This window comes from Rhodamnia argentea, chromosome 5, assembly GCF_020921035.1.
Source record: "Rhodamnia argentea isolate NSW1041297 chromosome 5, ASM2092103v1, whole genome shotgun sequence".
In the NCBI taxonomy this organism is placed as follows: domain Eukaryota; kingdom Viridiplantae; phylum Streptophyta; class Magnoliopsida; order Myrtales; family Myrtaceae; genus Rhodamnia; species Rhodamnia argentea.
In genome coordinates, this window is record NC_063154.1 from 28,407,267 (window position 1) to 28,422,397 (window position 15,131).

General features: G+C 38.1%; 1 protein-coding gene across 1 annotated transcript; it reads left to right on the forward strand.

Moving 5' to 3' along the window:
- Window positions 1–8,362: 8,362 nt before the first annotated feature.
- Window positions 8,363–14,533, forward strand: LOC115729402 (kinetochore protein SPC24 homolog). Its single transcript, XM_030659974.2, has 5 exons — window positions 8,363–8,672; window positions 10,452–10,593; window positions 10,713–10,814; window positions 14,017–14,090; window positions 14,196–14,533. Exons 1-5 carry the CDS (start codon window positions 8,495–8,497, stop codon window positions 14,303–14,305), a joined length of 606 nt encoding a protein of 201 aa, XP_030515834.2. The 5' UTR covers window positions 8,363–8,494; the 3' UTR covers window positions 14,306–14,533.
- The last annotated feature ends 598 nt before the right edge of the window (window positions 14,534–15,131 follow it).

Below are 15,131 nucleotides of genomic sequence, written 5' to 3' on the forward strand. Positions count from 1 at the left end.
ATGGTAAATAACTTTAAGTAATCTTGGAGAAATAATAATTCCATAAAATATCCCTTGGCGAGGGCAAGTTCAAGTGGAATCGCTCATGCATTATAATACATTAGCTTCGCTTTATTATTATTATTTCAGATAATATCAATTAATTCGAAACACCTCGATAATACTAGATCGAATAATCGCTATATGTAATACAGCAAAAGGCCACATATTTTTACATGAAAGAAACTCAATAAACATCTCGTACTTCGGGCACTCCGAACTTTGCTTTGTCTAATTTTTCACTCGACACCGGAAAAAGAGAAGTGTAAGATAGTTTTATGAAATGCCTGAACAATTAAATTGATTTCAAACTTAGAATGTAAGTTATTCATTTAATAATTTCGAAGAGTTTAGCAGCAATTTTTAGATGCGGGAACAGATTTGAAATTGTAGTGAAAATTTACACTTTTTTTTAGATATAAAAAGTTTGGGATAGAATCGATGTTTCAGTTGAAATCGAGGATTGTTTTGTTACGGAATTAAGTCACGAAAAAGACATGTACAGTCAAGTTTTTTTTTTTTGGTACGACAGGTGTCTACATTTTGTACTTAAGTGGGACACTTGCCACACTTTTTTCATGAAAATAAGAAAACGAAGAGTAATAAATGACAGAGTTCTTTCGGGTGACCGGATGTGCACGATCACATTCACGATTGTTCACCCCACTCAAATTGAAGACGACAAGTCGCGCCAGCCACCAAGCTCAACCACCCCAATTTATGATCAAATTGATGGCAAGGCCTAGAGAGGAACTGAGAAAAATTGTCGATACATGGAAAATCTTGGCAACTTGAGTTTAGTAGGGCCACGATGTGATAGGAGATACTGGCACAAAAAAAATTTAAATTTCATGTCGTTTTCTTCACCGGGGGAAGTTTTCGCCGACTAATTCGGTTAGCGGGTTATAAATATTTTCTTGAAATCAATCACTTGCATCTCTTTGAAATAATTAGTCGATAAATGATGCTTTCATTACCGACGACAATTTATGGCTAAACGTTTCATGAGCGGTGAAAGAATTTTCCGCCCATTCGATTTTGTGAGCGATATATGCGATACTTTCTGAAAATATTTTTCGAATCATTTGTTCTTCACAAAAATACGGAGTGTTATTAGCGATTGTTAGCCCTGCAATGCACACCCAAACGTTCATATGGATGAAGAAATAAGATGAGTTCGGAGGTGGTGGGTTCTCTTAATCGCCATTGCCTAGGACTTGATATAACAGCCAAGTATCTACGTGCTCCCACAGAGGTGATGTGTATATAGAAACCCAAGACACGCCAAGTATCTACAAACAATTTTAGATGAAACGGAAAATTTGTGAAACCTCGGAACCTTCCCTCTCTCTTTCTCCCCCTCGTCCGGCGAGCGGCGGGGTTGCCAATAGCGACATCCTAATGTCGACTCCTAGCCAAGATCCCCCCCAATCAAAAGACGACGCCCACTCGAGTCTATCACCTCTACTAACTCATCGTTTGTGAAACCCCGACAGGCGACAGCGAGCACATCGTCCCTCGCTCACGACCTGTAGCTATTGGCCCCGTGCTCGGAGGGAGAATAGAGAGTGTTAAACCATACAAAAGGCTAGTTAATTCACTTAGGAAACTAAACTAATGAACAATTATTCTCGCTCTATTCTATTTGTGGCCGAACACTAATTACCCACCAGTAGAGAAACGGAAAAGAGAATAGCTAAGGTTGAGACCAGAAATATTGGTAAAGCTCTACGACTTTGTCAAAAAAATGGACAAAAAACTGTCAAATTTTGTTTCCTCACGCATTCCATTTGCTTACATAAAGGAAGCATATTATATTGCCTTGCTGGTATGAAAAGGAACTCTTTGTCAACCACAACCCATTAGATTCCTTAGAATTTTTGTATCTGCAATTTCTGCATGGCACCAAATGTTACTATTATATCACCGAAGAGAGGATCAAAGCTCGTGGCTTTGAAGTTTTAGGAATAAGTTGAAAGTCCTAAAAATTGTTACGAAGGTGTAATTGAATCCTAAAATCTTTCAAAAACTTACAATTGAATCCTAAAACTTTTTCAGAAAGTGCAATCGAGTCCTAAAACTTTTAAAAAGTACAATCAAATCTTAAAACTTATCATGAACATGTATGAGTTCTAAAGTTTTCAAAAGGTACAATCAAGTTTTAAAACTTGCCACGAAAGTGTAATTGAGTCCTAAAACGTTCAAAAAATTGCAATTAATGAAAGGACTTGATTTTTTCAATTTGACAAGTTTTAGAATTTGATTGCACTTTTTTAAAGTTTTATTATTCAATTGCACTTTCGTGACAAATTTTAGGACTTTCGATGCACATATCCTTATGCGGATCGAGAAAACCCTAATTGATCAACTAAAGGACCAAGAACTTAAAAAGGTTTGTAGAGTGGCATTTAAATCCTTCTCATGTTGGGTATGAACAACAAGGAATTGATTATATGAATGGATTTAAGAACATATGTTGAAATTTCAAAGGATAAATCCATTCAGTCAAAGGTCAATATTTGTGACATTTCATAACTATCCGGATGCCGCAAACAGAAAAAAATTAAAAAGAAATAGAAAAGGAAAAATTAGACGTATGTCCACACGATGTGCACAATTATAATATTGTATTTGCGCGGGACTATTTCTACATTTAGTCGGTCGCCTAAAAAGTATTGATGTAGTCTTTGACTCTTTGTTACATAGTATGGACACCTTGATTTTCAGTTGAGCCTGATGAGGTCCTCCATTTGGACAAGACATTCAACCAATTGTTCATACTTCATGACAGCCACTACATGAACTAGTGGGGTCAATTGACCCCACTATAAGGTTAGAATTAAATGTATAAGTGTCTCAATCTCGTGTTAAATTCAAGTTGAAAGCTTAAGTAACGACAGGAGAATTCAATGCTCTATATGACTTTCATTGAATATATGTGGAGGAGGTTTTCTGAGCCTTGAAGAAGTGTCGGCATTGTGCAGCGGCAAAGGCGATATGAAGTAGAGACGGCGTGAAAGGACGAGCGGACGATTCTAGTAGACTCAGGATGTCAAGTGACCGGGGAAGAATTTCGAGTTGGAGTCACTAGAAATCAAAAGGAAAGGACAATGATCAACTGTGGAAAATCATCTTGATTGTTGTAGATTACAATTTTGTCCACCTATCTTTACGTGTGGTGGTATTTTGAATAGGAAAATGATTCTTTGATAGTACTATTAGAGATGGTACAATCTCAACCATAGATTTGTTGGGACTTTGAACTCTAAGTCCTATAAGAAGTGAATGAGAGTGAAGGATAGAGAGTCCCACGTAGAAAAAATAGAAGTAGGGAGATGGGTTTAAGTATTGGAGGAAAGGCGATTCGTTCTATCCTGGAAGACAATTGTCCAAGACCCTTGAATACCGATTGAGGGAATAAATTTGTCTTAAAGATACAACGTCATTTCGTTGGGCTCGGATCATTCATTTACATTCGGACTACTCATTGCGTAGCAGCTTCTTTTTGAATATACGCATGAGTTTTTTTATGGAAATTTTTTTGTAACATACGATGTTGGAATGGCCGTTGGATTTGCCTAATGAATAACAATATAGATAGATCAATTTATTGAAATATTGCGCATAGCATAGAGGAAAATATTATACACGAATAAGGAAACAAAAATATAATCAAGTGCTTACTTTGGTGTGACACGTGTCAACTTCTTGTATTTAGTGGGAGAAAGACATATACTTGTTTCGATTGGAACACTTAGGCTACATTTGATCCTTTATATTTCTAGTCATGATAGGATTTGATAGGATATGATATGAATTCAAGAAATTTGCTATATCCTATCCACTATTTGGTAAATCGTAGTAATAGAATGAATATTTTCACATCCTATTATGCTCATTATTTGGTCTAAACAATACCAGTGTAAATAAACCTAAAATTGCAGAAATAGAGATTGTCTACTTCATTTTTCTATGCTTATTTTTTATTATAAGATAGAAAAAAAAATCGAATATTAGAATTCATATATTATTTTGATTTTTTTAATTTAAGAATTTTGTTATTCGAGAAAAATAACTTTTATATTATAGATATATAAATCCTATCCATCTTTATCCCACCTCCCCATGAAATAAATTTATTGAGACTATATCTCTTTTATATCTGAATTTATCATGTCTTGAGCATACATAAAGCACGGAATATGATAAATTTTACCCTACTTTGAATTTTATCCTAACTATCAGGTCGGGAAAGTAAAACCAAAGACTGGAGGATAAGCTTTTTCGTTGACCGGATCTGTGCCAAATCTGAATGGATTGGATTCACTTAACCATTGTTAAACCCCCTCAAACTAAAACGAGTTTGGCTAGCTGCCAAGCTCAACCACCCCAATTTATGATAAAATTGCTCGAATAGTGTAAAGAGGACCGAGAAAGTAGTCCGATTGCCTTTATTTAGCCTTCGGATGGAAAATCTTGGCAACTAAGTTTATGGCCCGCAATGTGATCGGAGATGTTGGCATAAGGGCAGCAATCAACCCGATGGCGAAACAGGTGGCACCATGACTATAGTCGGTGGTTATGGGCGATTGATTTAGGGATTCTTAGGCAGGTTATGCAGATCCAACCCTTCAATAGATGAAAGAATAAGATGAGTTCGAAGGTGGTTGGTAGTCTTAATCAACGGGGCAGAGGGAGTCTACCTATAGAATTATTACATAGGCAAGTCACGAATAAGCGCTATAAGATTGACGTCCTATGAAATTAAATTGCCCGCTAATCGTATGCGAAAACTAGAGAAACTTGCGATACAAGGGTTTTGCTTACTTGTAGGAAAGGGTTTAGAGTTTCTATAACGCCCTTTCGGTGCCACGTTTTGTCAATAAGTCCTTTGAGTGCATTCGCCAGATAATTTCTTAAAGTTATTGAGGTAATTTTGAATTTCCTCCAAAGGCGCAATCAAGGTAGATCATTCTTTCTTTCATGTCCTGACATGACTCCCTATGTCATGTGTGTTTTCGTTTCGAAAGTACGCAATGAATCTTTATAAATAAATAAAAAAAAATGGATTGAGTCCTAAGTGTGATGTGAGTGCATATGCGATTGGTGACTACTGCAATGTAGTGACACATGCTTAGTTTTGAAAAAATTGAGCAAAGCCATGTTACTACTTGGCCTACTTAGACATGGGTTCCGGCCTTAATATACAAGGCAATTTTCATCCTTTACGTTTTCGAATTTTTCCTTTTTTTCTTTTTTCTGTTTTTTTCCTTTCCTTTACGCCTATGGCCGACCATTGATGATGGCTAGAGAGGGTGGTTGAGGGCCAGCCTCGCCAATCATAAGCGAGGCCACCTAGGCTAGAGCCGAGGCTTTTGCTAACTGTTGAAGCCCTCACCAGCCTCGTTGGCCGTAGCACAGAAAATCAAAAAGAGAAATGAGAAAAAATAATTTAATTGTCTTTGGATAAAAATACCCTTGGTTGCCGACCGCCGAGGTCAGACCCTTTTTGAAGCTGTCATGGCCAATTTACGCCCTTATTTGAGGCTGACATGACTACTTCAAGTTCTTATTTGAAATTTTTCCTAAATTTTTTCGGCACAAAGCCCAAAGATCTTAGTGAGATTAAGTTCACAAACTTGAGTAATAGAGTTAATAGCCTAATAGGTATATAGAGACTAAAGGCATGCCAGATATCTCCATGCCATTTCATATGAAATAGGACGTTTGCAAAACACTCGAATCTTCCCTCTTTGTTTCACCCTCTCGCCTGGCAAGTGGCGAGGTTGCCAATGGCGACACCCTAATGCCCGACTTCTGGCCAAGATCTACCATCAGCAGTTACACCCCTAATCACCACGATCGACCCCCCGTGCGGACCACCGGGGGCACCATGTCAAAGGGAACGGTAAGGCAATTTGGCATTCTATGCCTATCTCATAATTTCAGTGTCAAACCCTACAAAAGAAGAGTCGATTCACTTTGCTAAACTAAGCTAACTAACGATCATTCTCGCTCTATTGTACTGTAGCCGAACCCTAACTGCATCGTAATTTCATCTTGTCGCTGTAAACAACGATGCGCATATGGACCAATGCGAGCTGCATCGGCCGCCAGCAGAGAAACAGAAAAGAAGACAGATGAGGGATGAGACGAGACAACCGGTTAGTATGACTTTGCTAAAAAGATGGACAAAAAGCTGTCGAATCTTATTTCCTCACGCATTCATCTGCTTACGTAAAGGAAGCATGTCTTATCATCGCCTTACTAGTCTGAAAAGGTTTTGTTTAGTCAACCATTGTCCATTTTTTTTTTTTCAATTCTTGATTTCTGCATAATATCGAATATTACTATGATATCGCTGAAGTGATGAACGGAGTCGTAGCTTTGAAGTTTTATAAGCACGTCAAGAAAAACCCTAGATGATGAACTAGAAGGCCAAGAACTTAAAAAAGTCTGCAAAGTGATATTGAAACCGTTCTCACACATGGTATGAACACCATAAGATTTGACTATTATGAATGGATTTAGGGGCAAGGTTCGAAATTTTAAAGAATAAATGCGATCGGTCCAATATTAACATATGCGACATTTTTTAACAAGGTGGATGCACGTAATCGGGAAAAAAAACTAAAAAGAAACAACACCAAAGAATTAGACGGATGTCCATATGATGTGCGCAAAATTAGATTTGATGGACATCAACGCCATTTCCTTTTCTCTCTCCCTCTCCCTCTCCCCCAAGTTTTAGGGTTTCCGCCGCCGGTGCAAATTCTCCCTCTTCCCCTCCCTCTCTCCCACCCTTTCCATTTTTCTACGGCTGATCTTGGGTTCAAGACTTTTTTTTCTTTGCTTTTCTCTCCCACTATGTTTTGGAAGTTTGCAAGTGTAAATAATTTTTTACAGCTGAACTTGGTGAATGTGGATACCGGTTTGGTCATTTGTCCGATCGATAACCATCGAGGATGTTCGTGACGTGCCACCATATACTCTCTCTGACTATGCCGCTCTCCTCTCATGATTTAGATTTAGGTCTAAATCTAGGGATTTTACTCTTCCAAACTAGATCTAAATATAGATATGAGGGTTCTTTATAGATATTTGATCTGTACACTTTCAACATATTGATGTTAGTATCATTGCTCGGCGATGGTAGTGGGGATGTCGAACTTAAACACGCACCGCAAGCCATTGCAATTGGTATGGAGTTCTTGGTGTGTGCTTATCACTGAATTTGATTATCAGTCATCGAAATTTTATGGTGCCGGAATAGAGTATGCTTCGAGTTGCAGAATATGTTTTGATATTTCCTTTCTGATGTTTGCTTTTTTCTGCAGTTATATGGAAGATTGAAAGCATTTTATGTACCTTTCAAATATTATCTTGATTAATGGATGGAACTTTTTTTCAATAAAATAAATAAATTCGATGTGTTTTTGTTTATCTAATCTAGACACTTTGATTCTTAATTGAGCCTCATGAGGAGGCAGGCGCCTTACATTAGTAATTTCCCACTGGAACGGCTCAAAGACTCGCAAATCTAATACTTAATTTTAATTAGTATTAACTGGAGCCGGTATTAACCTTGCTGGCGTGCAAAGGACTTTATGGTCAAGAAAACACTAAATGATAGACAAGGACTTAGGAAGTTTGAAAAGTTGCATTCAAATCGTTCCCAAATTGGGCATGAACCCCATGAAATTGACTATTATGAACGGATTTGAGACCAAGCTTTGGAATTTTTCAAAGGATAAAATGCATTCGGCCAAACATCAACGTTCGGGACATTTTCATAGCAAGGTCGATGCCCGCGAGCAGGAAAAAGCTAGAAAAAGGAAACGAAAAGGAAAAACTAGATGGGATGCCCATACGACGTTCGTAATTATCATATTCTATGCGCGCGAAATTATTTCGACGCGTGGTTGGTTGCCTAATTAGTTTTGATGTAGTTTGTAGTTTGGATTATTCAGCACCTTACATTTAAGTAGCAGGGTCAATTGACCAAAATATAAAGATGAGAATTACGTGTATAAGTTTAGTAATTTCGTGTCAAATTGACCCGATCACTTTATCTATCTCGATTTTTTTTTTTTTACGGCATATCTGTCATTTAAGAAATACACTTCAAAAAAATAATAATTACATTATTAAAAAACAATTTCATTAATAACAATAATTACATTTAAAAAAAAATTCATTTCGTAATGAAAGTGATTTTCGTTAGTATAGATTTTCGTAAAAATCCAGACGTTTGATTTTCTTTACAAAAGTTTAAATAATTATTTTTGTCGTGAAATAATTCACTTCTCGTCGTCCTAGATTTTGAACGTGCTTTTGGAGGCGCACTTCTCTTCCAGTTTTCCCTCTCCAGTCCGTCGTCTTCTTCGATCTTCTCCTCTCCCGGCGCGAACCAAAATTCGAAAGCTTTTACCCATCGAGAGAAGCAGGGGAAAAGATGGGGGATTTCTCTAGGAACATCGATCTGGAGAAGCTCGTTTCCTACAGCGACGACCTCGCCCAGGTCCTCAGGGACGATAAGGACATCGCTAACCTCACTCAGTGTCTCCGCCAATCCGACGCTCTCCGCTCCTCCTGCGACGCCGACCTCGCCGACCTCCAGTCCTCGCTTCTGGGTCAAAACTCTTTTCCTTTTTGCCCACCCTTTTGTTCCCACGTTGCAATTTGATGGTGATTTCGATCGGAGATGCGCAATTTGACGTTTCTGGGAGTCTCGGAGTCCGTTGAGCACTGCCGCTTGTGATTGTGTTTGATGGGTGCCACTGTTTCTTGTCATTTCGCAGTAACAGTTCCTAAATGGAATGATTTGAGCTGAAAATGATTCAACTGAAAGTTATTGATAAGTTCAAGTTGATGGCTGAATTTGTATGACATGGTGACATTTGAATTGTGGCTGCTGTTCCGTAGTGGCATTTCCGAGTTTCTTTCAAAAATTTCTTCTTTTGTCGATAGGGATGATGGGATCGAAGTGCAGGTAGTTCGGGGGGATGGGCTTTTGGAATGCTATCTGGTGTGCGATTGATATAATTGGCCAAGTTTGTTTGTTGGTTATTTGAAAATGAAACGAAGACGCAGGCAATTTGTTTTGGCATATCCTCTTTTACTCCATGTTAGCTGTAGTACTATGCTTCCCTGCTAATTCTGCAGAATCTTCTATGACTGAGGACAACGAGTAATGCAGTGTGTACAGTTCTGCTATAGTTTTCGTGACTCATATTTTTGGAGTCCCCCATTTTAAGTATGCACGTCCTAATACTAGGATGTTATCCATCCAATTTGTGCGACCCATGAGTTAAGTCATATATATATAAGTTATGAGTTTGATTTTGTATAACACAAGTAAATTGCAGACCAGACACCAAACTGATTAGAGATTGGTATCTACGTTAAATCACTTAATGGAGGCTTTGTCCTTTCTGTTATAAGGCTAAAGGCATTTCTTATTTCGTGAGGTCATGAGATCTGATTTAGAGACTCCTCAAAAACATGAGCCATTTTGCAGATGTGCTTGAGTGATCTGTTTATTATGATGTTAGTTGAACAAATATTTGGAAGCCCTCTTATGATGCCTGCATGTTGTTCAAGTAAACTATATACTAAAAGTGTGGTTTATAACCCATTGAATCACATAGAGGATGATAAAGGAATATACTGGCTGTTAGACTATTTGATTCTTTTCTCTTGCTTTTTCCCCACTTAATTATGCAAATCTTTCATCTTAAACAGAATTTCTTGTTTGATTCTCTCTTGCTGTCTTTGATTTGGTAGCTTACTCTGTTATATAGATCGGAATATGGGTTTTGCCTTTCTTTGCTTTTGCATTTTTACAATTTCTCAAAGTAGGTTCTTCATTCAGTGGTAATTATAATTACTTCTTTGTGTGACAATTCATCTCCTATCAACCTTGTTGATTGATTGGCTATTGGGATCAGGGGTATGCTCTGAGAGTTGTTGAACATTGTGACTTGTGATTGTCTGTAGTGGACACAACTATTTCCCTGTGACAGACAGGCTAATATTGGAGACATTTCCTGAATAACGATACTTGTGAAGACATCCATGAAAACCCCAAGTTCATTTTCTGTCATTTTAACTAAAAATATCAGGACCTTGTATGTCAAAAATAAATCTTGCCAGTTTGCTTATTGGTTATTTGGCAATGAAATAAGAACATGGGCTATTTCTTCTGGAACACTTTGTCCCCGTTTATCTATAGCACAGAGCTTTGCCACTAATTCGGTAGAATTCGATACGACTGAGGATGATATGCAAAGTTATCTCTATTCACAATCACAATGACTTAACAGTCTTGACCAACTTCATTAGACGATGGTTTGATTTTATCATATACCTCTTTCATGGTCTCTTTACTTTAAGTGTTTTTGGTTTAGCAGAGTATGGGGAAAAGATTGATGCTTGCAAGAAGAAAACTGAAGCAGTGAGATCTGAAGTTGCTGCAGATGTGGATATCGACCAACTCCAGAAAGAACTGCAAGAGGAAATTGAGAAGGAACGACTGCTTATGGAGGATTTGAGATAAGCATCTATATATATATATATATATATATATATATTTTTTATAGCATTGATGATTCTTTTACATGTTCCTTGACAACAAATTGATTTTCAATTTTGTCTTTCATATGTACCAACACAACTGTCACCAACGAAATTAATGAGCTAGATCTTCAAAGGATTTCGATTGGGGAGAGGAAGCAAGTTTTGAAGAAACTAGAGCAAAATGAGCGGAGAGAACAGTAAGTTCATACACAGAAGCTTTTTATTTCTTCAAATTTGTACTGACTCTACAAATTGGCAAAAGAATGGGACTGAAGATTACAAAATCTTAACTTGTGTCTGGCATTATATGTTTGCATCTGCATTTCCGGATATTCTTGCTATTGTGAAAAAAGCGAGGCTCTATATGCCTTTGACAGCCTGTTGCTAGCTAATTCCGAAGAACCATTAGTTTGCATCATCAGGTTATTGGATGACTTGTGTAGTTGATTAGACATACATTGGAATGGCAAAGTAACCTTTTCTCCATCTATACAATTAGTGATATTACATTTCATGTGATTCACACAAGAAGTTTAAAATGCTAGACCGCTGAATCATGTTTGTCTACTTAAGCTGATCTCTATTATATGACAGGTTAGGATGAGGTTAATGGCACTGGATAAGTTCTACACATTTATGCCTTACTAGGGTGTAGTTGGCAGCTTCTGTGGATTCTCCTTGCTCATAGTCCAATATTTGTGCTAACCGGGATTTTGTCTCCTGTGTCCTTTTGCTATAACTCTATCACCATTGAAGATGGGTGTAAGGGGCTGCACAGTCTTATACAATCATCAATCAGAAGTGTAAATTGCCTGGTCTTCAGCATTTATTCGCACACAGAGAATTCTAATTAAAATTCCACTCTTATACTAAATCTTCTATTCCTACCCCTCCGTATAATCCCAATTTATATTGCCCCTCCATATAAGCTGATCTCTGTTAAATGACGGGTTAGGATGAGGTTAGTGGCATTGGCTGAGTTCTACGCATTTGTACCTTATTAGGAAGTAGTTGGCAGCTTCTGTGGATTCTCCTTGCTCATAGCCCAATATTTGTGCTAACTGGGATTTTGTCTCCTGTGTCCTTTTGCTATAACTCTATCACCATTGAAGATGGGTGTAAGGGGCTGCACAGTCTTATACAATCATCAATCAGAAGTGTGAATTGCCTGGTCTTCAGCATTTATTCGCACATAGAGAATTCTAATTAAAATTCCACTCTTATACTAATCTTCTATTCCTACCCCTCCATATAATCCCAATTTATATTCCCCCTATCTCACTCTCTTGTGATTGACACAAGAACTTTAAAATGCTAGACCACTGAATCATGTTTGTCTGCTGAAGCTGATCTCTGTTAAATGACGGGTTAGGATGAGGTTAGTGGCATTGGCTGAGTGCTACGCATTTGTGCCTTATTAGGAAGTAGTTGGCAGCTTGTGTTCATTCTCCTTGTTCATAGTCTAATATTTGTGATAACAGGGAAGTTGTCTCCTCTATTCTTTTGCTACAACTCTATTGCCATTGAAGAAGGGTGTAAAGGGCTGCAGATCCTTATACAATCATCAATCAGAAGTGTGGATCTCCTATTCGTGGATCTCCTATTCATACCCCTCCATATAGAGCATTTCCAGTTATTCTTGCTATTGTGAAAAAAGCGAGGCTCTATATGCCTTTGACAGCCTGTTGCTAGCTAATTCCGAAGAACCATTAGTTTGCATCATCAGGTTATTGGATGACTTGTGTAGTCGATTAGACATCCATTGGAATGGCAAAGTAACCTTTTCACCATCTATACAATTAGTGATATTACATTTCATGTGATTAACACAAGAAGTTTAAAATGCTAGACTGCTGAATCATGTTTGTCTACTTAAGCTGATCTCTATTATATGACAGGTTAGGATGAGGTTAGTGGCATTGGATAAGTTCTACGCATTTGTGCCTTAGTAGGATGTAGTTGGCAGCTTCTGTGGATTCTCCTTGCTCATAGTCCAATATTTGTGCTATCCGGGAAGTTGTCTCCTGTGTCCTTTTGCTATAACTCTATCACCATTGAAGATGGGTGTAAGGGACTCCAGAGTCTTATACAATCATCAATCAGAAGTGTGAATTACCTGGTCTTCAGCATTTATTCACACAGAGAATTCTAATTAAAACTCCACTCTTATACTAAATCTTCTATTCCTACCCCTCCATATAATCCCAATTTATATTCTCTCTATCTCACTCTCTCTTGTGATTAACACAAGAATTTTAAAATGCTAGACTGCTGAACCATGTTTGTCTGCTGAAGCTGATCTCTGTTAAATGACGGGTTAGAATGAGGTTAGTGGAATTGGCATTGGCTGAGTTCTATGCATTTGTGCCCTATTAGGAAGTAGTTGGCAGCTTGTGTTCATTCTCCTTGTTCATAATCTAATATTTGTGCTAACCGGGAAGTTGTCTTCTCTGTTCTTTTGCTATAACTCTATTGCCATTGAAGGGGGAGTAAAGGGCTGCAGATCCTTGTACAATCATCAATCAGAAGTGTGAATCTCCTATTCCTACCCCTCTATATAATCCCAATTTTCATTCCTTCACCCCCCTCTCTCTCTTCTTTTTTCCGCTTGCCTACAATATTTATCTACTGGTGCTTTTAAGCGTCAAATCATCTGCTGGTACCTACTGCTTACCCAAATCAACAAACTAGCTGCCATTGATCTTCCAATCTTATGGTCATCTCCAGTTGGTAGTAGTCAAACTGGAGGGTAGTTTCTTGCAGAGTAAAATTGCTTGTTTTGATGTTGCGGCCTGTCTTCTTATTTCGTAACAGCCTGCTCCTTTGCTTTAGGAGTTGTGTACGTCTGGTCCTTCAAGCACTGAACCCTAAATACTATACTTTCAATGACTCAAAAGGGAAAGCGCAATGAATAGTTGCTAAGAAGTAAGAACATGCTGTCAAAGCCATGTAGGTCCAGAAAATTATATCTTTTTAAGCTGCTACCTTATCATTTCAACGACATTGTGAAAGTTTTGCAATTGTTAGCCCAAATGTTTGGGGCCAATGCATTAAGTTTACTTGTTTACTTGCTTCTAGTACATATGTTTTGTCCAACCATGTCCTTAAATCCTTTGTTCTTATGCACTCCACGGATGCGTGCACCATGTGCATGAGTGCTTATGTTGATTTGAGCTTGTCTTTGTGCATTCTTGTGCAGGAATAGGCAATGAAATTTGAAAGATGTGAGGCTCAAAGTTATTTTGCTTTCTTTTAAATTGAGCTTACAGCATGACTCATTCAACGTAGCCTTCTTCTCCTTTGTGCTCTTTTGCGGTCTGATGCACGATGTACGCGCTCAATAAGATTCTCTCGTGTTAATCCAAAGTTAATATGCTCTCCTTTTACCTGAATTCACAGGATGAGTCTTTCGATGTATGCCTCTGTGACGAATATCATCCCCAACTTGGATGACGGCCCCAAAATTTCAGGATGTATCCTTTCAGTTTATTCTTGTTCATGTACTCCAATGCAGTGGCACTGACCAGAGTTCACCGTCTTCCCCAAATCAGTTGGTCCTTGAATCTGAATAACCACAGATATTGTTGACAGGGAGAAGAGGGTGGTGGATAAGTTTGAGTTTGACTCGACAAAGATGACTGCCTTTGACACCTGCACGAATATCTGGAGGATGATTAGTAACTCATAGATATGGTATATCATGCTCGTCTACCTTCACATTTATCTGGCTGCCAAATGTTCTGCTCAAGCTCCTCTTCGCGCATTGTCTCTCTCTTTTCACGTTACAGGTAGAGGTTGGGTGAATGATCTCCTTCGGGAAGAAGCCGAATGGAACGTCCTACAAATCTCGGTGGATCGGTCGATTCCTCTCTTTATCAGTGAAAGTAGTGACAAGAACGAGCACATTTTTTCCGGCATGATGTCTGTGTGTTTTCGAGAAACTGGCATGGACCCCCGAATGCTGTCAAGGTGGTTCTGGGGACGGAATTGAGCGCCTAGCCGCATTTCCGGGTGTTCCCTTACTTGTACGTGCAACATGATGAGCTTTAGAATTTGTAGGCTTGTAGAAATTTCGAATTGGATTTTTTTTTTTTTTCTGAAACTTCGAATTGGATTCAAATGCAGGTTTTAGTGCTTGTTCTTGTAAATTATACCCTGCAGCCGTCTTTTGAGATGACATACATGAGTAGTTTAACCCAGTTTATCTCTCTTTTTTACTGACGAGGTCGTTCTAATTTGTTTTTAAAAAAAAGACATTATGGCTTCTAGATTTTCTTGATAATTCTAACTCACTAAAGTAAATAAATTATGTTGCAAGAATCTTTGTAGCATGTACTAGTCCAGTACCGCAAAAAATAAATTCAAACACGATTTTCACACTTTAGGAGTTCATTCATCTATGTTTTCGTTTTTTTCGACCAAAAAAATAAAATCGTGTTTTCGTTTTACGAAAAATTTCATACATTGTGGCCATATCTAATTTTCGGAATTTTGGCCTCGATTAGCAAAGAAGT